We start from the raw sequence: 25,677 nt of genomic DNA, 5'->3' as shown, positions 1-25,677 counted from the left end.
ACTGGTTCATGGAAATTTGTGTTACCTCCGTAGTGAGGCAAAGACATTGTACTAAAATGAACTTCACTATTTTCGGTATAATGCGATATTTATAGGGCTTCACTAAGCAACCCCAACAAAGGCGTGAAGAGATACTCGCAATGGGGTGGATACTTCTGTGATTTAAATTGCATACACCTTCAATACACTTACGACATCCTTTCACGTTTATGTTTTTTGTGCAACACATCTTTTCATGGCAGCGTGGAGGATTTCAAAGAGTTTGTTGATGTCATCATGTCTGGCGATGGGTTGTGGGAGGAGGGGGGTCTTGAGACATTGGGTTAAAAATTTGTTGTTTTTTCCTCCCGTTGCAACGCACGAGCATTTGTGCTATCTCTCCCTAATAATAAAGCACGGATCGACTTTGTCGGGTTCACCGTCACAATACGCTTCTTCCCATGATTTTACGTTTTCAGTTTGAATTTAAACGTATAAGCGAGGTGGTACTAATAAATATTGATACGTCCCGAACTAGCGAGGCATAGATGCATCCTCATCCTGGCGAGGAAGGCATCCCCGGTGGGCCGAGCCACGACGGATTGTTTCCGTCCAGGATTATATACAAGGAAAAAATGTTTTTTTCCAACTTGGTCTCTGTCCACGCCACGCATTGTTGCCTCTATCTCCTCGAGCCTGTTGGAGGTTGGACACCGCCGCCACCCCCTCGATCTCCGGCCACCGGAGCCACTGCGCTCCTCCGGCCGGTCGAACGGAACAGTCTTTGCCCCGGACTCCTCCCCGTACCCGTTGCCCAACCGCGGACGATCCCCTGTCTCCAATTTCTCCGAAATTGAGGTCGGCCGCGGCAAGCAGGGGCGGTTCCTCAACGACGCCGATATGATGGGCTTCGTGGGGTCCGTCGCGGACGTTAACGACGGCGCAGAGCTCCGACGGGGGCAGATGCGATACATGTTCCATTCGTATCTGGTTTACTGCCTACCTCTCCCCCTGCTCCGATGCCCCCTCCGTGCTCTAGGCAAGATCGAGCGCCGCCGTCTACCTTCTGAGCGTGCTGCGCCGCCGGCGTCCGCCGCGAGTGCGAGCAACGTCGCCCACCTGCGCCACCCTTGCCACTGCCGTCCTTCAGGTCTGGCGTGTCCATGCCTTTAAGCTCCTGCTCTGCCCCGAGCTGGTGACCTTCGAGTCATCGAGTGGCACGGGAGCAACGGCGAGAGCGATCTGCAGCGGCGGTCCTCTCTTCTCCTGCCTATGAGTGCCCAAAGGAGGTCGTCGTCGCCGTGTATTGAGCAGACACTGGACGGAGAGCTTTTGAACTACTCTCTGAACTACTAACTCCTTGGTGAATCCGCCGCGCCCCTGTCTGGTAAGTCCTTCTAATCGCCGTCTGTCATTCGCAGCTAACGTCCAGATGCTCACAGTCGATTGGCTTGGTGATTACTTCGAACGCCAACTGAACTCATGGTGATTACTAGCTAGCTTCAAGAATAACCTGACGGATGGATAACCAACCCTGAATAGTATAAATACCGCCATATTATTTTACAAGAAAACTAAACAAGTATGAGCGTGTGAAACCAACCAAAACTCAAGTCACATCAGTACAATCCGTCCTGTAATTCATATAATTTTGCTTGGATTAAATATTACAATTGCTTAGAGAGAGAGAGAGCGCCCCTTTTTAGCTGTACTAGAAATTCCTAAAAAAGGTGTACTAGAAATTTGTCTAAAAAAAGTTGTACTACAAATAAGAGAATAGTCCCACATTGCTATCTCATACCAATTCCCATCAATTTATATGTGCTGGCAAGTTCCTTGGAATGTCAACAAGTGGTTTATTATTAGGGAAAAGATATGCGAGGTGGAACCACGTTGTGTGCATCGAACGATCGCATCCAGATTGGGCCCTCTCTATTCGTACGTCATCCATGCTGGGCCAGGTTGGGCCTTAGCTTACCATCAAAGTAGGAACAATTCAGCCAACGGAGTCACGCAAGTCTCGAGTTGCCCAAGGATCTCATTGACGTCCCTTTAAGGAAGTTAGTCCATGGATCCGCCGTTGACAATCTCAAGTCCTTCACGTCCCAATCGATTGCAAGCTAGGTCCCCACGCCCAATCGATCGCAAGCCAGGCCGACGAGGCAAAGGAACACGGAAGGAACATGGTGGAAAATAAATCAGCAGACTATAGTTATGCCAACTATTCAGACATATAGAATGCAAAGTCAAAGCTCAGAAAAAACAAGAACACAAAAGCATCATTAAATTGTTCTTTTGACGATTTGTTTGACAAAGTAAGCAGAGGGAATTCACTTATATTTTACTTTTTGAAAAGTTTAGGATCGCATCCTAGAGAAGGTCAATAAAAATGGTTGCACAAAAAAGATACACCGAGGGATTCATCAAAAAAATTGCAAGTTGCTGTCAGTGGTGTTTTAATTACTATGTGTGCATTTTTAGTTTGCTAGAATTTTTGTTTTAGGTTGCTAGAATAAAAAAGGGATTTTCACGGTTTTGTAAAAAAACCTTGAAGTTCAAATTTTAAAAAATGCACAATGTTTATTAAAAAAAACTATGATTTCTTCCGTTACAAAAAGAAATAAAACCAAGAAGTCGAAATCAAAAAGGAGGATCAGTTTGATGATTATACTCCCTCTGTCCCAAATTTCTTGTCTTAGATTTGTCTAGATACGGATGTATTGTCTAGATACGGATGTATCAAGTCACATTTTAGTATTAGATACATCCGTATCTAGACAAATCTAAGACACGAATTTTGGGATGGAGGGAGTACAATATTCGGATTTGTCAGAAGTGGCGCGCCGAGCAGATTTGTAAAATGAGCCACATTTTACAACTCTCATTAAATTTGATTCCACGTCAAAGTTTTCTTCCGTTGCAACGCGCGGGCATTTGTGCTAGTCTATCCCTAATAATAAAGCACGGATTGACTTTGTCGGGTTCACCGTCACAATACGCTTTCTTCTTGTGAATTTACGCTTTTACTTTGAATTTAAACGTATAAGCGAGGTGGTACTAATTCGGGGAACCAATCTGACTATGCATGCGGTGCCAGCAGCCCAAAACAATTTGCAACCGGGCCGGATCGACCTCCCGAGACACGCAAACATGGAATCTGACAAACGATGCGTTGCCGCAGCAGACTCGGTCTCCTTCCTATTCTTTCGTCGATCTCCCTCGACTTGGGCTTCGTACATCGAGATCGAGAGAGGCTCTTACCTGCGAGGCTGGGAGAGAGCAGTCAGGCGGCGGCGGTGGCTCGAAGCACAGTCAGGCGGTGGCGGCTAGCGCGACGCCCGCAGCCACCTCACGTTCCCTCGATCTTCATCCTATTAGCTTTTGCCACCGTCACGCCGGTCCAGGCCCTGCCTCTGCCTGAGGCCACGCTAGGGCGCCGCCACCCACCTCACCCCCTTTGCACATCCAATCTCTCTTTCAGATTCAGATCCAGGCTGCTCATCGGTGTGGATCCCCAGCCGAAGCATGAACATCGATCCAGGCAGACCTCCTCTCCGAATTCAGCCACTGGGGCATGGCTCCCCTGCGGTTTGAATCTGGGCGCTCGTCAACAGAGCAACCAGAGAGGTGAGCTCTGGCTTTGGATGCGTGGAGGGTAGGGGCCAGAGCCACCACGGCAGCCACGAGAGCGACATGGACCTGCCATGCTCGTCAACGACTTCCTCGAGAGCGGCGATGGAGGTGGAGACTCGCGCAGCAGCAGCGACGGCGAGCCCGACGGTCCCGACCTCACCCACGCATTGCTGTTCACAACCATGGCTTACCCCCCACATCGTGTTCGTCTGCTAGGCATGTTGGTTAGGTAGCTGGCTCTGCTTCAGAATCTCTGATCAGTACATGTTGGAGGAACATCTCTGCAATCACATGTATAGCAGTCGCTTACCAGTATATATTTTGGGTAGCAGCTACTCCCTCTGTTCCTAAATATTTGTGTTTCTAGAGATTTCAACAAGTGACTACATACGGAGCAAAATGAGTGAATATACACTCTAAAATATGTCTATATACATCCGTATGTGATAGTTCATTTGAAATCTCAAAAAAGACAAATATTTAGGAACGGAGGGAGTACTTTCGAGTAAATTGTTGGTATATAGTAAGTACAGTGCTGCTATCCCGTTTTGCTCAGAATTTACTCTGTAGAACCACAGTGCATGATAACATGAACAAAAATATTGATATATGTGGCATGTTGATTTTACTCCATGACCACAGGGGAGAACAAAAATAGATGTACAAGCAAGCTGAAAACAAGAAGGAAATTGAGTTGCTTTCCATGGTTCACTCACCATTGTTCTTAGTCCATAAGATAGAGCTTCAGGCTTGGTTCAAAATCACATCCATGCTTAGTTTCTTACCATCTACTTATTGCTTGGTTATTTATCTGCCTATTTTATTGTTATACTAGCAGACATTCTCACAAATCTTGCCCAATGTTTTGACATTTTCAGTACCTTTTCATTGGCTATTTCTTTGAAGCTTGAATTACAAAAAGGATAAAGGAGAAATATTGTGTACCATGGTATGATATAATATACCAGTTCCATGATATGTGGTAAATTTCCATGGAAATTGCCTAGAGTTTCTCATCTTCGGTAATGCTGGCAGAGAGTGGGAGCACAAAATCGTTTGGAGATTTATGATGTGAGATCTAATATATAAATCTTTATATATTCATCTTTTCTTAGTTAACCTGCTTTTCGGAACAAATTGTCATAATACATGTAGGAAAAATATATGTGCAAGGATATGAATTGTCCAAGCTCAGGCCACTGCTGGACAAGGTACTCACCTACTTTGAGGTAAGACAAAGACAGACAAGTTTAGTTGTAACTATCTATAATTGCATGTTTGTTGATATGGAGGTTGTCTGCCATATTTTGTGAAGATGTTTGTATGGATAACTAAAATATTCGAAAATTTATTTGAACTGTTTTCAATCTTTCTTTATTTTAGCTGAAATTTTGTTTACCATAATTAGTTCACATAAGCAGTATTACTACATGGAATTAATGTTCTTTCACGTGTACTCCCTCTGTATAGGCATGCATCTGGCAAGGTGTTCATTGGTGTGGAACTCTGGCATCCGGCAAGGTGTTCATTGGGGCAGGGATCGATGGAGACGAAGTTGTGCATGACGAAATCCCTGAAGTGGCCCCTAGATACTGCTGAATGACCGGGTCACAGGCGGCATCCATCCAATCTCGCCGTTCCGCCGACTTAGCAGGAACACTATCCGCTCGTGCTCCACCCTTCACCGGAACTCCGTCTGACCATGCTTCACCCGAGATATGTACTACAGTTTCAGAAGATAATTAATACCCAATGCATAGCTTCTCTGTTGCCCAATGTACCACAACTTATTATGCAATCCAGTTCTGCACCACTGGAGCATTATTATTTATGTAATAATGCTTCTACTTTCTGCAGAAGCGACAATAAAACTTCTCTTGAGAATCTAGCACATAAGGCAATTGTATGCTGGGTTTTAGACATAGACAATGCAGCTGGGAATATTAATCGTATGTTGGGTTTCAGACATAGGCAATGCAGCTACCTAGAATTGACTTGAAGTTGTTTCTTTTGCTGAGGTAGGACGTAGGAAACATGCAGCTTGAACCAGAGCAGAAAAATGTACTGCAATTTGGTTTGCATCTTTAATATATGTCTAGAGGTATAATGTATATGTAGTAGGTGCGGTTCTGTTGTTTCTTTTATTTTCTTTTACATAGTCTATTGACTGGTAGCAGGATGAGAGGGAAGTTAGCAAGTCACCAGCTTTGAAAGAATAATTTTTTTCTTCAGTATTTAAGCAATTACTTACTTTTGAAGAGTTATATACATTCAAAATCAGTGTATATGCTTGTTTCCCTATTCATATCCCTTATTTATATCGTTACTTTCAGAAGATTTACGATCATTTCACTGAATTATTCTGAACTAAAGTTCTTATAAGGACCAAGGACTCCGGGTGCATAAACATGTTTTATTGTACTTAATTTGTATCACCCACTCCGGATGCAGAGACAAGTATATTTAACAAGGATTCCTTATGCATAATAGTGAAATGAATCTAGCGAGCCTGTTCGATTCTGTTCTTGACTATATCTAAAAGATATTGCCTCCTCACCTAGGATCTTTGGAAACAATAACAGAAGCTTTATTAGACCTTAGCCCCATTCTTCCAATTTCTAAATCCCAGAATTGACGAGACCTTGGTTAGTTGGACTCATAGCAATGTGTCAATTAGACACAGAGCCTTGTCATTCTGATTCACGATGGCATGGATATCATATGTTCTCTCTTGCTTTGTATTTTATCTTTGTAACTTCGAGGACAAGACTAAATAGTTGTACTTCATTATCTTTGGAAATCAACTATACCAACTAGAACTAGAAGTAGAGGCCTGTATTAACTGAAGCAAAGTCACTCTATCTATATTATGCCAGTAGGCTAATGTGTCCAGAAATTAGACAACAGGGGGAAGTTAGCAAGTTACCAGCTCTGAAAAGCAAAAATAATAATTCAGTATTCAGGCCACTACTCAATTTGGAAGAGCTATTTCTTCACACAAGATAGATATGTGAGCTTTTTCTAAACTGTAGGAAATCATAAATTACTGTTATTGTTGAACTGAATTAGCGAGTATATATTGCTTTTGATTTCGAAAGTGAAAAAGAAACTCTTTATGTTGGACGTATCCCTGTGGTAGTGACAACATTTTTAATTTACTCACGAGCGGAGTTTAGATATTATTTGATGACAGAAGTTGAAGACTACCTACTAGGTTTGAGGCACTAATTTCATTTGCTATGCTGGGTAACCATGAAAAAGTTGGGAGTGTAGTAACCATGCTAAATCTATTCAAGTGTGTTAGTTTATGCATATCAGTTTACAATGTACATGCACCATTGGGTTTGGTTCTGTTTTTTCCTCTGAAGTTGGCTTTGGTGCTGTTTGTGTCCTTAACCAAATATAAAGTCTTTTGGAGCTTGCCATGGCACACATTTTGTATGGATTGCTGATTAGAAGAGGTGATGGTGTGGTTTCAGCTTTCATGTTTCTGGGTTCAGAGATGACACATTGGTTGCCTTGTGCAACTCAATCCAAAATAAATGCAAGTCAATTATTGTGGATATTGTGGAGTACTATGTATCGGGTCCTGTGTTGCGCAATGAAGGTTTTATACTGAAAATAAGGAATATTGTGAGATGTTGATCCATTGTGCCGTAAAATATATAACCATAATAATGCATTATCCACAACATATTTCGGCATACAGAATTGCCTTCACACATAGACCGTACGTCAAATGTGGTCAGCAACATCATTTTTTGTTTACATGTTCCGGAACTTGGTTGTTTTTCGTCCCTAAAATGGGTTCACATCGGGGGTGTGAATTTGTAGTAGCTCCAAACAATGGGTTTCTTTCCTTGGTCTTAAGCCACTGTGATTTGATAAGGAATATCATAAATTTTGCATCATTCAGGACTAGCAGTAATAAAAAATGCACTCGTTCAAGCTTCTCCGAGCACTCCCTATCCAACCACATTTCTTCCACCTGAGTGTAGTAGCTGGAGGAGGCGTCGCTTGAGTGAGAGTGTGGCTTCTTGACCATCTACTTGCATGGTTGACAACGACCCGCAGCAACGCACAGGCACATTCTTTTAATAATAAAGCACTGAGTGCTTCTGGTCGTCGTCAATGAAATTGCTCCAAAAGTTGCAAAATATTACCCACCGATGTCATCTATAAATAATAAAAATGTTTCACAAAGGGGAGTCTCTCCATGGGCCGGCCCAGTAAAAACCTTTTATATTGCGCTTTGTGCGCGCTGGGAGAACAAACAGCGCCTGTTTGGGCTGGCCCATGTCCGGGTGGCCTGTTTTTTAGTTTTCGTATTTTATGTTCACTTTTCTTTTCCGTCTTTGTTTTTTCTAATTTAAATAATTTGGTAATTAAAAAAAATCGAAAATGAAAAAAATGAGAATTTTGAAATACAATGTTTAATAAATGTTTGTGGACTTAGAAAATGTGATCTTAAAAAAATGTTCGGATACTCAAAATATTTACAATTTAAAAATAGATGTTCGAGAAATCAAAAAATGTTCACGTTTTTTAAAAAGTTCATGTATTCAAAATATTAATGAAATTGAACAAAATTTTGCCAGTTCAAAAAAATTACCATGTGTTCATAATTTACAATAACTATTCATAATTTACAAAATAGTTTATTGATTGATAAAATGTTTGCTGATTCAAAAAATGACAATGCATTTTCAAAAAGTTTGTTAAATCAAAAAAATGTCCGTGAATTTCAAAAATTGTTCCACCAAACAATTCCAAAAGAACGTTCTTCGATTCTAGAAATGTTCGCCTATTCAAGAAAAAATATTTTAAAATGTTCACAATTAAGAAAAATGTTTGCAAATAGTATGAAATGTTCTTGATTTTAGAAAATGTTCAAAAAATGTAAGAATGTTCACAAATTATGAACTTTTCATGATGTCAGATATGTTCACGAGTTTTAAAAAGTTCATGATTGTAAAAAATTGTTCACGATTTCATGAAAATGAGAGTGATAATGTATCTCGCTGATGCAACAAAATGTTCATGATTTTTTTCACCCCTTGCAATGCACGGGCACTTTTGCTAGATAAGAAAATGTACGTGGATTTCAAAAAGTGTGCCACCAATTTCCAAAAAAATATTCGTCATTTCTAGAAATGTTCGCCGATTCAAAAAATTGTTTGAAAAATATTTACTATTTTAAAAAAATGTTTGCAAATTGTATAAAACTTTCATGAATTTAGATAATGTTCTTTATTTTAGAAAATATTGAAAAATTTGTAAAAATGTTCATGGATTTGAAAATTGTTCTCGATTGTAGGTATGTGCACGAGTTTTAAAAAATGTCCATGATTTCATGAAATTGAGAGTGATAGTGGATCTCGGTGATGCAACAAAATATAGTCATGGCCATTGGAGATTATGGATTTTTTTCTCCCGGTGCAACGCACGGGCCCTTTTGCTAGTCTCCCTAATAATAAAGCACGGATCGACTTTGTCGGGTTCACTGTCACAATACGCTTTCTTCTCATGTTATAATACGCTTTTACAATTTGTATGGACAAAATCTAATATAAACGAGGTGGTACTAATTTGAGAGGTGGTACTATTCTAACCTGCTCCTGCTCGTACGTTTGGCTCCTAGACTTGGGTCTGCAAACAGGCTCCTGCTCGTACGTTTGGCTCCTAGACTTGGGTCTGCAAACAGGTGTCCGTTGGCCCAGCTACAGTACAATGCGAGGAGAAAAACCACGTTTAATTTTTTTGGGCCTGGGCCACGGGCCACGTGAACCTTAGAACCGCGGAAAATCGAAATCACAACCAACCATCCCGTCCCTTACGCTGAACGAAGATCCGTTCTCCAAATAAATTAATAGTCCCACCTTGCTTATCTGTATCTGATCACACCAATTCATATACGTCCTTGAGTTGCCTGAAAACAAGCCGCCTCGAAATCCACAAGCAGAGGGATCCTCAACGAAAGAAAACACGAAGGAGCAAATAATCAAGATTTACAAAGGCCCAAGGAGGAGGAAACCAAGGAACAGCTGACGACGAGATTCGTGCAGGGGGATCTCCCAGTCTGTCACACGGACGGTTTAGCTCACCCAAAAAAAAAGTGTTTGTTCTATAAATTATGCACGCTTTTGAAACTGTACTATATATTTTTGATTTAAGGTTCAATTTGACTCTGTAATGAAAAGGAAACGAACACTACACATAGATGTTAGATTAACATATATATATACACAATTTGGGACACACACCACAAAAACATATATGCTTGCACGTCCAATCTTTACGTAATAATAAAGTAAATACATGATAAATTGACAGTAGCCGCTATTGAACCCGGTACATACGAGTGCATAATAAATCATTGTCGCCAAAATACAGACATTTACATGTCATGGCAATAGAGTCTTTTGTTGATCTCAACGAAGCCATTGTTTCAGGACATCTCGTCGAGGTGTTGTGGTTGGCCGCTAGCGGTTGTGATATGTTTTCTTCTCCCGTTGCAAAGCAGCGGCTGTGATATGTTTTCTTCTCCCGTTGCAAATAATAGACCACGCGCAGGCAGAAGGGGGCGTCCCAACAGAAGCTATAACATCTATCTACTATATAATCCCACCTTGCTCCCCTACATTCAAATAAACCAATTTAAATACTGCTGCGAGTTGAAATCAATAAACCGGCTGGATCAATAGGAAAGGATGGGCAAAGAAGTTGAAACTGAGGAAGCAGATGATCCTGATTTGAAATATCAAAAGAAGGAAGATGGATGGATGGATGATATATGAGAAAAACAGAAGATATGCCGCCGGTGAGTGTGTTGGAAATATGCCCTAGAGGCAATAATAAATTGGTTATTATTATATTTCCTTGTTCATGATAATCGTTTATTATCCATGCTAAAATTGTATTGATAGGAAACTCAGATACATGTGTGGATACATAGACAACACAATGTCCGTGCAATTGACACATGAAACACGAATTACGTGAAAACACGGGAAAAATGTCCGTGCAAAGCACTTAACCCTATTACGTGTTTTTATGAATATATTATTGTTTAGCTATTGAGAATTAAGTAAATATACTAATCCAAAACGTTGTTTTTTCATCAACACCATACATGTACGTACACTCTACAGTGACGTTAGAGGGAAATACAAAGCAAGTTGAACAGACCATGAAACATATATATTTAAGGATCTCTGTCTCAGTGGAACTTTCATTCAAGGATCTCTGTCTCAGTGGAAAATATAATAGAAAAAAGGAAATAGATTTTCGAAAAAATGCTCCTGGCAAAGTTCAACTCAATAAAAGTCATTAGTTGATTTTTTTTCCTGTGTGACTGAAGACTCAGGATTTGAACCAAAATTATGTGTTTTTTTTTCTCTAGCCAAAGTTAGGTCAAGCCTGCTAAACTCTGTAGCCTGTTTAAATTACGTGTTTTATGAATATATTCTCGTTTAGCTCTTGAGAATTAAGTAAATATACCAATCCAAACGTTAATTTTTTCATCAACACCATACATGTACGTACACTCTACAGTGACGTTAGAGGGAAATACAAAGCAATTTTTTTGGTACAGTACATATAGATTTGTCTTTTTTGTGTAGCTCACATTTTAATGTATTTCGACCTGAAAATTTGCACAGATGTACATTATGTATCTAGGTATATGTGTATTTATTTTCAGAATTTTTTGAAACTAAAAAGTTTGGATTTAGAAGTTACATGTGCATTATGTATCTACGTATATGTGTATTTATTTTCAGAATTTTTTGAAACTAAAAAGTTTGGATTTAGAAGTTTTCAAATAAAGGCCTCCGTGGAGCTCGGCCTCTTATAATTTTGAAGCAATCCGTCATCTCTTATAATTGGCAACCCCCAAAAATGTATATCCTGGCAAGCTCCAAAAGTTTTCTACATATATGTAAGGGATATCTTAAGTAGAAACCAAAATCTACTATTAATTTCTCAAAGGAAAAAAATCCATCTCTACATGTTCATCGTCTCCCTGCTCATTGTCTATTAACTGTTGGCTGCAAGAAATCTCTCTGACAAATTACCTTCCACTGATTGAGCTCCCTACACAAGCATATTGGTAGGAAAACAAGGTTAGCATATTGGAATAAGATATTTGAGTCATTTGACATTTCGAGATGAATTGATACTATTTGACATACCCGTTTAACTTTGGATTTTCCTAATACAATTGATGAAGTCCAGTACACCAGCAGGCATGTTATCTTCACATTCATTGTCCTTGAATGTTAGTAGTTGGCCCAAAATTAGTTTTCTGAGTTCATATCCATCCTATTCATTCATTTTTTTTGTAAAAGAATGTCATCAGCATCACATGTATAATAATCATAAAAGCAAATATCTATACGGTTGCAATATTTACCTTTAAAAATGGCAAATGTGGTCTTTCGTCTTCCCATGCGGACATGAATAGGGGAACAAGATAACCAGACAATTCCCTTATATAAGAATATAAATATACTTTATTAATATTGTCTACATACCCAAATCAACAAATAATCAGTATCTAGTATTCATCTCCTGAAAAATACCTGTTGTAAACTGGAATATCATCTAGGATTCTATGATGCCATAAGAGAATATCATCGTTCCATCTAGACCCAGAGCATGCTTTTGACATTGCTTTCGGTAAATGTTCGGAAATCCATATAATTTTTTTCACATATTTTGCGAGTGGGTTGTATCGGTACATTGGATTAATAGGAGTAGGGTCCAAAATGTACACTGTTCTGGTATCTTGATCCAATGTGAATAGAATGAATTCATCAATGCATTGTACTGGAATATGGATCTGAAATAGGCTACATATTAGATGCAATAAAAAATTGCTCTAAAGTATACAAAAGTGCTCTTACCGATTTGCATGTTGAAACATTATATTTGATACCAGGCCAACTACGAACAGAATTTGCTAGTTGCTCCACATCTAACTTTTTACGAAAATCTGGGTGCCTTCCAAAATCAGTAGTCATCTAGTATATAAAATTATTGGTTAGAAAGATGATAAAAAATTAGAATATAAAAAAGAATATAACGAATATAAAAACATACCCAAAATTTCATGTCGAGATAATGCTTTGCTATCAGTTGCTTTGTTTTTTGTGATGTTTGGATGTCATCCAACATAATCTTCCGTACGATCAAATTAAAGCAATCACGGTCCATGGGTAAATCATCCTTTAGCAATCCTTGTAGTTTTCTGGGAGACAAGCTAATTGGATATGGTTTTGAACTTCGGATCCATACTTTCCTGATAATGATACAAATTAAGAAAATAAACCATTAATAAAACAATTCAGATACTATACAATTGCAATACTAATTTAAAATGACTTACTCTAAAATCTCGGTGTAATTAATTGATTTAATGAAGCTACAGAGTCCAGCTGTTAACTCATGTAAGGTCATATTAGAAAGAATTGATATTAATGATCTGTATTTATTTTCAACAGATAATGGGATTTTTGTTTTTGTTTTTTCTATATCATCTAAACTTTCCAATATTTGAACATCATCAGGATCTCCCTTGCTGTCACCGTCACTTTCTTCAACGATTGTAGTCATTGCTGCAGTGTTTGTTTTCCAACATAATAGTATGCTGGCTAACTTAAACCTAAAAGAAGTAATCATTTCCTGTGCAACACGAACAATTATTAGTATATTTAAAAAGTACTTTTTGTAAAAGTAACATACTTTTTATTAAAAAAAGATATATACCTGTGTAATTGGGTAGGATAATGCACATCCGGTGAAATATTCCATAAATTTAACCATAAATAAACCACATGAAGAACTATCTTTTTGAATTGCCTTTTGTAATTGTTCTGTGATCTTCCATTCAGTAAGATCAACGTCTTTCCAATCGTCGCTTACCAACTTTTGACTTTTAAGAAGGTCCAAATGAAATTGTATTCCTCGTAGCTAAAAATAAAATAGTGGTAAGAAGAAATGATACACATTATCTAAGTATATTAAAAATCGTGTTGTAACTAACCGTATTAGCAAGATCATCTCTGTCAGAATTCCAGCACAATGAGTCTAGAACTTGAACCTCACATTTTTTTGTATTCACAACAGCTAAATACCAATGTGTGTTATTGGCATTTATTGGAAGTTTAATCTGTAATAAAGATAATTAGGAAAATAGTAAATGAAAATGCATGAAACCTAGAACATGTAAATTATGAATATGGAGATTACCATGTCATGCTGCATATATTCGAGGACAATCTCTGTCATGAAGGCACTACCTTCTTGTATTCCAATGGTGCCATCTCGTTTAAATAGTGAGGTAACAAATGGACTCTCAAAATATACTTTATTATCATTCTGGAGATGTATTTGGTCCTTTATACAACATATATATGCATTGATCACCTATAATTAAGAATTAAAAAATACATTACTAATTGATATTAGTGATTAGAAACTCTTTACTGTTTGAGTAAGGGTACTTACATCATCATTTACCCACTCTTTCTCATCTAGCAGGCACATCAATTGATGTTGCAAGACAGAACTTCCATCTATCTGAACCAGCAATTGTTTTCTCAAAGATGATTCTATTGCTATATGAGCACATAGATCATGGTCGGTCAATGTATAGTCTGCAGAAAATCAAATAATTTAAGAATATATTGTATACGAAAGCACACGTGATAAATCAAGCAAATACCTTGTGGGAGATAATCATATGTCTCATCAACTTTGATCTCTTTATGTGAATTTGGTTCCTTAATATCATGCAATGGGAAAACAGGAGATATTGTCGAGCTAGATGGGGATGGAGGTGATGGTAGTGTATCATGATTCATCTGATTATCTGATTCCGGCACAAACGATTCAAAACACTCTGAACCTGGAGAAGATGTTTTCATAGTTGGTGACATAGGTGATGGTTCCAGTACACGTGATTCAGAAATTTTTGCCTTTTTGGAAGGCCGGTTATCAAAATCCTCTGCAATGTCCAGTTCAGCGATGTCATCTATTTTCTGCAGTCAGAACAAAAATAAAATGTAAACCTCCAACCGTTAGATCAGTTGAAACAGAGGTAGTACACCATAGCTCCCAGTCTGAATATATGAAACGTACAGTCTTCACGTCGGTATCATCCAGCATTATTGGTGCAATGTCCGAGAGCTGAACCTCCTTGGCCTCCACCTGAGTTGGATTGGATGCCTTTGGCACCTGCACGTGCATACACATCAAAGACATGAAAACCAGGCCAAATCACTTTTTTATTTATTGCATGAATGGCAGGGCAATTCTGAACATCAAGTGACAGCAGACACTTAATTCTACTAAACCATCAAAGAGATGCCACACTTCAGTGTTAACAGAAATAATACAAACAGTGCCATCAACTAAAAAGGCTATATTCATCATTCTCTCAATTGTTCTGATAAGAACTGAGCTATGTTGCATTGGTGATCTATGTTCTTCTATTTTTTTCCCTGACAGAAGGGAAAACACCCAGCTTCTATTAGATAAAACAAAGTATTACAAGGTATATATGGAGAAAAGTGTCGCAGTAATAGACGCATTGTACATGTACCAGGGCTCACATATGCAAACTAATATGAAGGGGATTCATACCTCTGGTGTAGTTGCCAAAGGCAACATTGGACGGCTCAACGGATGTTCATCACTCACCTTAAGGGCCTGAAAAAAAATCAACTCCAAATCAGAATAAGCTTTTTGCAGACGGACATCAATGTTGACTAAATCATAACTGTGAAAAAAATAGCTGATCATTCTTTTATTCTCTCAAGTGGCACCCGGCACTTAATTCTACTGAAAAATATGCCGTTCAAATTAAGTGAAGCAAGTTCATACAATAATTAGAAGGTTCAGTACAGTTCTCTGTTTCAAATTGTTTTTCTTGTGATGCGGCAAAGAAATGAACCTCCTTGGCATCCACCTGAGTTGGATTGGATGCCTTTGGCACCTGCACGTGCATACACATCAGAGACATGAAAACCAGGCCAAATCACTTTTTTATTTATTGCATGAATGGCAGGGCAATTCTGAACATCAAGTGACAGCAGACACTTAATTCTACTAAACCATCAAAGAGATGCCACACTTCAGTGTTAACAGAAATAATACAAACAGTGCCATCAACTAAAAAGGCTGTATTCATCATTCTTTCAATTGTTCTGATAAGAACTGAGCTATGTTGCATTGGTGAGATTAAAATATGAAGATGAAAATAGCACTCTCCACATATGATTTCTGTGGCCATGATAGTCCAGTCAAGATTTCCCTTGCTTGAGCCTTAAATAGCATAGCATAGTGTCATTAAAATGGCTCATTACCGCAAGGAGAATGCTTATCATAACATTGACCCACTGGGAGGCCAAAAAGAGAATAGAGTAGAATTTGGATAATAAACATGATCCATCATTTCTTATTATGGATAATAAACAGGATCCATCATTGCTTATTACGCCATAAACAGGTATAGCCTGAATATTTAGTGTGCACTCGTCAAATATTTAGAAAAAGGGCATAGAAAGAATCATTTGCGAATCATATTTAGGAAAAGGGCATAGAAAATCACTTGGAGAGTTGACAGGTTCAGTCGAATAGTAACCTGCTGCACATATCTAAACCACAAATTCAGGAGCACCATTTTATTGACATTTTATTTATCCTACATCTTTGTGAGACCCGCAGACTCAGCGCAGAACCTAAAAAAATCCTACATTTACTTTCTCAAATAGAACTGCATTTTTCTAGTTGTTAAAATACAGTGAGCAGCAATTTTTCGTAAACATAATGCCCTCTTGAAAATAATTGAGACCCATCCATCACTTATTTGTGAACTACTTTTGTTCTGGTCACCTATGTCCTTACGAATTTACTCTGCTTCTGTCAAGTACAAACAGAATCCATCTATGTAGGAGTGCATGATGTGTTGATTGTCAATGAAATATAGTCTACTGTCGGCAACAGCTATATTTGCTACAGTACACTGATGATTTGACAAACATATGAGTCCCATCAGATGCTTCAAAAGTACCTGAACCAAAGTAGGTCTAGGCGACAGTTGATGGTCTTCCAGCAAAGTCAGCGGAGGCGATGGCAGATTGTCTTGCGGCGAAGTCGGCGGAGATGATGGCGGTGAGGTCAAAGGAAACGACTGCTGCGAAGTTGACAGATACAATATAATACAATCATAAATTTGGCTAGGAGGAAGATCAGGGCATAGTAATGCAAATTTTTCCACTAAAAAGAAAATAGAGTAGAATTTGGATAATAAACATGATCCATCATTTCTTATTATGGATAATAAATATGATCCATCATTGCTTATTACGCCATAAACAGGTATAGCCTGAATATTTAGTGTGCCCTCGACAAATATTTAGGAAAAGGGCATTGAAAGAATCACAACTTAGAGGCTCAACACGAATTCATTCACATGCCTTGCCCATATAACTGAATATCTAATAAAAAGAAGAAAAAATAAGCTGCTAGCATAGTCAGAGGCATGGGACAGAAACAACATCTAAAACAGGGAATTGCATCAAATGAATATCAAGGGGATATATACCTCTGGTGTAACCGCCGAAAACGACATTGGACGGTTGGACGGACGTTCTTGTTCCTTCGGCGAACTCGGCGTTTCTTCCTCCGGCGAACTCGGCGGCGACATTGGACGTTTCGACGAAACTTGCAATTTCGACGGGATTTGATTTGATTTGATGGAGCTTTTGGTCTGAGGACCCTTCCTTCTTATAGTAGGCAACTCAAATCCGGCTCGGGAAATCCATTGATTGGTGTTGGAGAAGAACACGTATTTGCTGTTGGAGAAGAACACGGAGTCCAATCACGACACGGGAGTAGCAACTCTGCCGCCGCTGGCAGCTTGCGACACCCTGGGCACCAACTTGCAGCAGGTGGTGGAGGTTGACGGAGGCGGCGACCGCACGCAGGAGGCGGAGCTCGCCGTTGGGGCAGGCGAGAGTGTGCAGCTGCACGGGGATGAGGACGGGAGGGGCTTGGCAGTCCAGCGCGAAGCAGAGGGGGCGAGCGGTCGAGGCAGAGGCGTCGTCCTCTGCCCGAACTGCCGCTGCTCGATGCAGAGAGCTGCGGGCGGCGTCTGGAGTTGCAGGGAAGCGCGCACAGGAGGGATGGATGGGTTCATGGCGGAGGCGTCGGGGCTCCATGGAGGGCAGTGGCAGCTGCTTACTGAAAAAAGGAAGGAGAGAGAGATTCAGAGAGGGAACATGGGAAGGAAGCAGAGAGAGACTGCGGGATAGGGACTTCCTACCGGCATCATGGAGGAACTCCAGTGAGGCTCGACGTGCTGCGGGTTGGACGGGAGGACAGCAGCCGCGCCGCCGTCGCACCAAGGCTAGGTTCGCGCGCTGCGTCGAGCTCCGCCTCCCCCCAGCGTGCAGCCGCTCGCGGGTGCACGCGGAACCACAACGACCATGGCTGATGGCCTTCAGGGCGTCGCCGCGGAGCTTCTCCTGTCGCCTCCTGTCGCCGCTCGCCTCCGCTCGTCGGAGCCCCAAGCACCGCCGCCATGGAGTGTCCCCCTCCCCGGCGACGCTCGATCCGGTGACCCCGGAGCTCTCCTCGCCGCCGGCCCCGCGGCACTGGGCGCCGTCGCAGCTGTCTTCCTCCTCCCTGCCCCGCCTCCCGCCTCCTGTGTATGCGCGCTCCTCCCACTCTCTCCCCCCCGCATCAGCATCTGTCGCCCCCTTCGCCTTATCCATCCTTGTGCGGCGCGGGTGGAAAATAAGACTGCGTGGACGAATCGTTTTTCACTTATCCATGGACTATGGGTCAAATACTAAAAAGCACAGGGACCTTTATGTAAAAAAAGCTCAATCCGTGCTTTATTATTAGGGAAAGATTATAAAAGCGTATTATGACATGAGAAGAAAGCGTATTCTGACGGTGAACCCGACAAAGTCGATCTTATAAAGCACGGATTGACTCCGTGGGTTCACCGTCACAATACACTTCCACCTAATACGTTTTTACGATTTGTATATTTAAAATCGTAATATAACAATAGCAGGTTCGTCCGTCCCGACCTGGTGCGTTTTCCGTACGTTGCCAATTTTGCAGAAACGTCCCTGTGATTTTCGGTATTCAACCCGCGATCCTTTTTAAAGTGATAAAACGTTTCGAGCCCAGATCCGGCCCGCCCAGGCCCGACTGCCGCCGCCGCCACCACCAGCGCCCGACCCCGAGCTCCTCCTCCCGTGCGCTTCCTCCCTGGCCTCCCTCGCGTGTGCGCCTCCTCCCCGGCCTCCCTCGCGCGTCGCCCGACGGCCGCCGCCGCCGCCGGCGACCACCCAGGTCACGCCGCCGCTCCCCTGCCTTTTCTCTTTCCTCTGTCTCTCTAATCTCCTTGTCTCTCCTCTCCAGGAGCTCAGCGCTAGCGCCATGCATGCCCAGTCCTCGAGCTCACCTTGGAGGTTCGAACGCCGCAACGGGACCTCCACCGGCCAGATCCGGCGCCTCCCTCCCGGATCCGCGCGCCTTCCACCTCCTCTACCCGATCCGGCGCCGCCCACCTCAGCTCCTCCTCTCCTTCGCGCGCCCGAGCTCCTCGCTATGCGCCGCCCGGGAGGGCTCACGCTTGCTGCTTGACCAGAGCCACCACGTTGCATTTTGCCGGCAACCTCGTCGTCCCCTCTGCACTGCCCTCCACCTCAACTGATGTCCATCTGATTGTTCCATGTTATACTATCTGTTGAAGAAAATAAATCTGTATTATTTACCTTGATTTTTCTGATTGTAGATAAATGACATAGCTGAGAAAGTTCCTCCAATGAAAGGAGGAGGAGTATAGTCTTGGCCATGGCTGGGAAGGAAGGAGAACAGGTTAACTGAGGATTTTTCAGAGAGATTAGGATTGCTTGATTTATCACAGAGAAACTAAATCAGCGGACTAGTGTGCTGGTTGATTAGGATCTTTCAGAGAGATCAGGGTTGCTTGATTAATCAGCAAGAAATTGGATCAGTACTTGGGAGTTGGGACTGGTGTGCTACGGTTGATTTGGGGATGTGTACTAGCAGGTTTCAGGCAACTATATTATACTCTTCGGTTGGGATTAGCTTTTGCTGTTACTGACGAGAATCAGTACAACAATGATGGACTGCTTTTCTAGAGCTAGAGCACTACAAAAGTAGAGATGTTTTTTCACGGCTACACAATAGGAATTGATCTTCGTTCATTCATAAATCATAATTAATGTAGTTCAAGCAGAGTGTTAGGGACATTGTAGTTTGTCTGATTAAATCAAGACTTCAATTATAAAATAAAATTACAACTTATATGTAGATAACTTTTATTAACTTTAATTATTTGCAGGTCCCTGCAGTTATTTGTCATATTGGATACTTTACAAACATTCTGTAAATTGGTATCAGTTGCACACTTTTTTGTTTATCTCCATATCTATGACGATTACCCACTCCAAAGCATCCCCACGTTAATCTGAAATAAAAGGAGAAGACCAGAACCATGATTTTTATTCAATGGTGGTTGATTAGTAGGTATGATCCAATCAAGTGTGTCCAGCTGTCCTTGTGTTCATTTCCAACCTTTGAAACTCAGTTTTCAAATTTAGAAATCCAACATGTATATTCCAGTACATGATTTTATTTGATGATGGTTTATTTAGTAGCTACGATCTAACCAAGCATGTCCAACTCTCCTGACAGTGTTCCTCTCCAACCATTGAGGCTCAATTTCCAAGTTCTGACCTAGCATCAATCCATCATGTAAATATCCAGTACATGACTTTATCTCACTGTGGTTAATTTATCAAAGGAGTTGTACGCCGTTGTTTGAAGCGGATCAGGTGCCCGCCTCTGTCTGCGAGGCTCCCACAAGTAATATAGTTGCGGCCTGGCGCTGCAACAATTTGCTACCGCGACGCCATTCAACCTCCTCACCATTCGCTCCTTGCCCACTCACAGGCAAGTAAAACTTTGCATCCTTCAATAATCTGCTATAGATCAAATACTCATATAATTTATCTCAAGTATCACAGTCCAAATCATTGATGTATTGTTTGTCCTTCTATCATGCTAGATTTTGTTGCAAGTTCATTGGATGTGTAAGCAAATTTAGAGTGTTGAAGTCATAGGAATTAAATAACATTTGAGACCTCTGTCTAACAACCTTTGTGCAAGTCCGAGATGAACATGGCATATCGGTTTTCCAAGATCGAAAATTCATGAATAAACAGTTGTGATACGAATTTACATAACCTGAAACCTTCTCTGATTCAACGTAAACCAATAAACAGGAATTTTATGGACTTCTAGGTCGTTTTTCCTTTGGTAACAATATTGTTAGTTCTAAACAATTTTTCAATGCCACGATCAGGCTTCCAAGGGTTCAGAGTATGACGAAGAAGCATTTTATATCACACACTATATAACATCATGGAATCACAACCTTATAACAAATAATTTAAGAGGCTATGTTCTGGTTTGCTGTATCTTCACCAGTTTGGGTTGGTCTGATGGCTAACCTAAACTGAATAGGGAATCAAGAGTACTTTAGTTGGTATTGAAAGTGGTATGTTTGCTTTCAAGTTGAAAATCTTGCAAGTTTGGTCCTGGGATATTTAATGCTCCCTTTTCTTATTATCTTCCAATCATACTTTACATATTTAGTTTTTTACTTTCTCTTGACAAGTGAACTGAATTATTCATGGAGAATCTGGTTATGGTAAATTTTATTATGGAGATTCATCCGATGTAATAGAATAGCTTTATTTGCTAAAATCAGTACATAACTATCGTGTTGTATGGTTTCAACATGTAGAGTTTTGCAAGTGAGAGTTACAGGAAGTCACTATTGCAAGATGGCATTCAGTTAACACATGTACAGTCGACTGATCACTGTTTCTTTTTTTTGCTAATTTAATTTGAAAAAGCTACTGCAAACATTTTTTTCTTCTGAAATTATATACTCTATTTATTTCTAATGTGATTTTGTTACTGTTTGTATGGTATTTCTCTGCCTAAATTTTTTGTTACATAAATCAATCTGCATATATGTGTGCAGGCTGTGAATCGACAAACATCGAAAATATGGCATGCTACATACCCTGTGACAGCACATTATCAGAAATACTTATATTTCTGATAAACGCATCTCTCATCCATCATGACATAGATGTGATAAGTTACAAGTGTTCTTTTTCATTCTCTTGCGATGCGTTGAGTATATGATGGATGATCTAATCGTTCAGTATGTCATGTGTGCTCAATCACTTGTCATTTTCAGATTTTAGAAGTCAAAATTCTAGCTTTAGCTCTATATTTAAGAATTTTTCTACGGCAAATGCAAGAAAAATAAAGCGTCCTGCTGCTCTCATTCTGAGGAAGTTCTAAAAATTGAGGCATTTGTATGAATTTCTATTCTTCATTATAAATTATTCTTTCAAGTTTAGAAAATAAAACCTGATATACTCTGTATGTCTCTCTTCTACACTACCACTACCATTTTATTGCTGCAAAACGCTAGTGAAAAAGTCATTAATGTTTTACAAGTTTTTATACAATCAAGCTGAAAAGGGCAATAAAATGATCTGTTTTCACATCGCCTCAGATCTTACCGAAAGGCAGTGTGCTTATAATGTACATCTAGCAATAATGTGTTTGAGAATGCTTCGGTCAGCATGTGGGGTGTGAGGGAGGATACTTATATCACTTAGTGGCCAAGGGAATGACATTACAAAAGTTTATCTAACATCCTAGGAGAAGATGGACACATGTTCCTATATTGCTCCTCTACAATTGCTTTCACCATTTGATCATCCATGTAATTTATAGCATCCATGCATGGCTTATCCTTAGGCTGTTTGATGAGGACATCAATACCATTGTTACACCCATAACCCCTGCTACTATACATATTGGACCGATTACTAGAGCTCGTGCACGCCAATTAAATTACCAGGTACTTTCGTTTCTTGGTAATGATTCTAATGTTCATGAGAATATGATGCTGCCTAAATTGAATACATTTGTTTTGCTTACAAATGAAGGGCCTAGCTTGGAGAAGGATGAACATTGGAGCAAGAACAAGCATGGAGTTGATAGCATGCGTAAGGGAGACAAGAACAGAGTTTCAAGTGATGATTTCAGGACTTTGAAAACACCATAATGAGTGCATGAAGCCTTGGACGAAATATACAAGATGCCGTTTCATAATTTTCGTCCAGAGGCTATTCTAGGTGCTGCGTCACCTTATTTTTAGGCCAGACCCATGTAATTTCGAAATACTTCAATATAGGTTGTGTTTAGAGTCCGTATGTGTGGGGAAACAAGAGTTAGGGTGGGTTTCGGACCCCTTCTCCAAGGGCCACGAAATTCCCCCCTCTTCCTCCATATATACAGCCCCAGGGCATCGTTTAGAATTTGGGTTTTGTTTAGATCAAAAGTTCGCCATAGTTACAACTTCGCGTACTTCGTTTGTGTTCAACGACCAGACCAAGACGTCACAGAACCCCACCTTCATTAATAAATCTTTCCTCTTATATTCGCAATATCCAGATTGCAATCTTAGTTTCTTGCTTGTTCTTCGTTTACTCGTAGGAAACAGACCCTCGTGGTCAGGTTGATCGTGCTCCGGCGTGGTCAATAACCCTCGGAAGTTGGTTTAGCGATTGCTAAGGCGCGACGTCTCGCACGTTCGTAGTCGGATCATCAAGGTCGACTCCCTCAGAAAACGATTGCCACCATCTCATCGAAACATCGGGACACCTTTGCCTCTATCAAGTGGTATCAGATTTTCAGGTTGCTCGGTGAGATTTTATAGTTTTTCGTAGTTTAGATCGAGTCTGTTCTTCATACCTACAGTCCACGAAAAATGCCACAAAAAAACAAAAAATTAGGGTTAGTTCATCATATCCGAACCAATCCGAGCCTTTGCATAATCTTTTTAGGGTTTTTGCTTTGTTGAATTTGCGGTTGCATCATCGTGTCAAGTTGCTGGTCTTAGAGTCTAGTCTTTTAGAGTTTCGAGTTCTGGTCATAAGTTGTCACGCCGCCGCCGCACCATCATCATCGCCCCTGCCAGCTACCACCACCGCTCTGAATCCGTATCCATATACCACCACCAATCCGTATCCATATACCACCACAGCTACCATATACCACCACCGCTGCCATATCCTACCACCATATATCCACCACCAATCCGAGTTCTTTTCATATTAGGTTTGTTTTCGAGATCCATCTCTTTTCCGTTTCGTGTTTCCTTGCCTGAGTAGGTCTCGGAAAAAAAAGTCTGGAGACCCCCGCGCAGTTTTTAGGCCAAAATTTCGGCGACCGAAAATATTTTTTCCTATCCTATTTTTAGGCTTTTTTGAGTCTTTTGAGCCACGTGCCATCATAGTGATTTTTTGTCGCACTTTTTCGTCGTCGCTGCCCTGATTTCTGAAAAAAAATCAAAAAAATTCTGTGTCCATCCTGTCAGTTTGACCTGGGAAGAGTTTTGAGACACTCACCATTATAGTGTTTTTTCACAAAAAAAAGAAAAAAGAAGAGCGCCAAAAAAAAACAGAGCAAAAAAAAATTCCAGAGTGTGCTTTTCCCTTGTTTACATGTAGCGCCGTGATTTTGTTAGTGTTCTAGGCTCGCGTCTCTAGCACGGTCTAGCCTAGGACCAGCACAGTATCGTCGTTGAGCATTTATTCAACTTTGCATCTCTGAATTGATTATTGCTGACCCTTTTTGCTACCATATTATAAGCCTTCCCAGCTCCACATACATCTACGTCGTGCATTTGACTCTCCCTGGTAATCGCTCTATCCAAGCTTTGAGAGTTTTGACTACAACGGTTGCCGATCACCGCCTGCTGTTGGGTAAGAACTGGTAAAAATTTGAGATTTGCTTGACGGATTTGTGACACCCACCACCACCACCACTTGTTAGTAGTCTGTAAGATCATATTCTTGTGTGTTTCTATTGCTGCTAACCATGCCAGGATCACAAGCCTACGAGATTGACTGGGAGAACTTAATGAACAAGGAGCTTCATGATAACTTTTAGCAAATGATGACTGAACAGGTGCAAGATGTGCTGAACAATTTTGAAGAGGCCATGGAGAAGATCACTGAACTTGAGAAGACGTTCGAAACAAAGATCGATAACATATTTAATGAACTGCTTGCACGTCTTCCACCACCGGCTGCACCTGCCGCACCTCTGCAACAACAACAACAACTACTACTACCTCCACGTCGCGAAACAGCCCTCCGCCGAGCGAGCCGTGTCCTTCTTCAGCCTGGCCAAACTGTTGGTGCTGCTGTTGATACTTTTGTGGCTCCTGCTACTGATGCGGAGGATGATTATGCGGGAGATACGAGAATGAGGTTGATCAAAATCAGAACTACGTGCAACCACCAGCACCACAACCACGAGGTCGTCCACATGCAAATAATGGCAATGTTAGGGCCCCCCCTCAGGTACGAGATCATGACCATCTCCCTAAACTGAAATTGAATATTCCACCATTTGAGGGTAGATATGTTCCTGATATATATCTTACTTGGGAGTTAGAAACTGAACAACGATTTACATGTTTACAATATCCTGAGGAGAGACGTGTTCCTGCTGCTGTTTGTGCTTTCACTAGCTTTGCATGTGTTTGGTGGTCTGAACATTGTAGATTATATCCTGTTCCAGCTACTTGGGCTGCTTTGAAAACTGCTATGCGTACTCGTTGGGTTCCACCATATTATCAACATGAATTAATTCAAAAATTGCAGCGTTTAAGACAAGGAAAAAATTCTGTAGAGGAATATTATCAGGAATTACAAACTGGCATGATTAGATGTGGTATTGTTGAGGAGAATGAAGCTGTGCTTGCACGTTTTATGGGTGGATTAAATAGAGAGATTCAAACCATTCTAGAGTATAAGGAGTATAATAATATCACTTGTTTATTCCATCTTGCTTGTAAAGCTGAACGTGAAGTGCATGATCGACATGCATTGGCGCGAACTAACTTTCTGCAGGCCG

The 25,677-nt window shown here is 40.7% G+C and overlaps 1 protein-coding gene and 2 long non-coding RNA genes across 4 annotated transcripts; 2 read left to right on the top strand and 1 right to left on the bottom strand.

The window, feature by feature from the left end:
* The first annotated feature begins 1,372 nt into the window (after positions 1 to 1,372).
* On the top strand, positions 1,373 to 5,729 carry LOC109764599 (uncharacterized). Its single transcript, XR_002233211.4, has 2 exons — positions 1,373 to 4,841; positions 5,083 to 5,729. It is a non-coding gene; the product is annotated as an uncharacterized lncRNA (long non-coding RNA).
* Positions 5,730 to 11,489: 5,760 nt separating this feature from the next.
* On the bottom strand, positions 11,490 to 15,572 carry LOC109764607 (uncharacterized). 2 transcript variants are annotated; one of them, XM_073496485.1, is made up of 11 exons: positions 15,259 to 15,564; positions 14,755 to 14,850; positions 14,339 to 14,654; positions 14,122 to 14,270; positions 13,864 to 14,040; positions 13,658 to 13,783; positions 13,001 to 13,584; positions 12,715 to 12,913; positions 12,519 to 12,635; positions 12,026 to 12,454; positions 11,490 to 11,934 (listed from the first exon to the last, which is right to left on the bottom strand). In XM_073496485.1, the coding sequence occupies exons 1-7, from the start codon at positions 15,415 to 15,417 to the stop codon at positions 13,363 to 13,365; spliced, it is 1,245 nt and encodes a 414-aa protein (XP_073352586.1). In that variant the 5' UTR covers positions 15,418 to 15,564; the 3' UTR covers positions 11,490 to 11,934; positions 12,026 to 12,454; positions 12,519 to 12,635; positions 12,715 to 12,913; positions 13,001 to 13,362. The 2 variants fall into 2 exon arrangements, with proteins under 2 accessions (XP_073352586.1, XP_045083718.2); XM_045227783.2 differs by lacking the exons at positions 11,490 to 11,934; positions 12,026 to 12,454; positions 12,519 to 12,635; ... (1 more) ...; positions 13,001 to 13,584; positions 13,658 to 13,783 and having other exon boundaries at positions 13,963 to 14,040; positions 14,138 to 14,270; positions 15,259 to 15,572.
* Positions 15,573 to 19,073: 3,501 nt separating this feature from the next.
* Positions 19,074 to 23,197, top strand: LOC109764598 (uncharacterized). Its single transcript, XR_012181798.1, has 6 exons — positions 19,074 to 19,349; positions 19,430 to 19,512; positions 20,003 to 20,187; positions 20,356 to 20,613; positions 21,713 to 22,609; positions 22,698 to 23,197. It is a non-coding gene; the product is annotated as an uncharacterized lncRNA (long non-coding RNA).
* The last annotated feature ends 2,480 nt before the right edge of the window (positions 23,198 to 25,677 follow it).

Source organism: Aegilops tauschii, chromosome 4, assembly GCF_002575655.3.
Source record: "Aegilops tauschii subsp. strangulata cultivar AL8/78 chromosome 4, Aet v6.0, whole genome shotgun sequence".
Lineage (NCBI taxonomy): Eukaryota > Viridiplantae > Streptophyta > Magnoliopsida > Poales > Poaceae > Aegilops > Aegilops tauschii.
The sequence above is the reverse complement of the archived record's forward strand: the minus strand, read 5'-3'. Positions and strand labels throughout refer to the sequence as shown.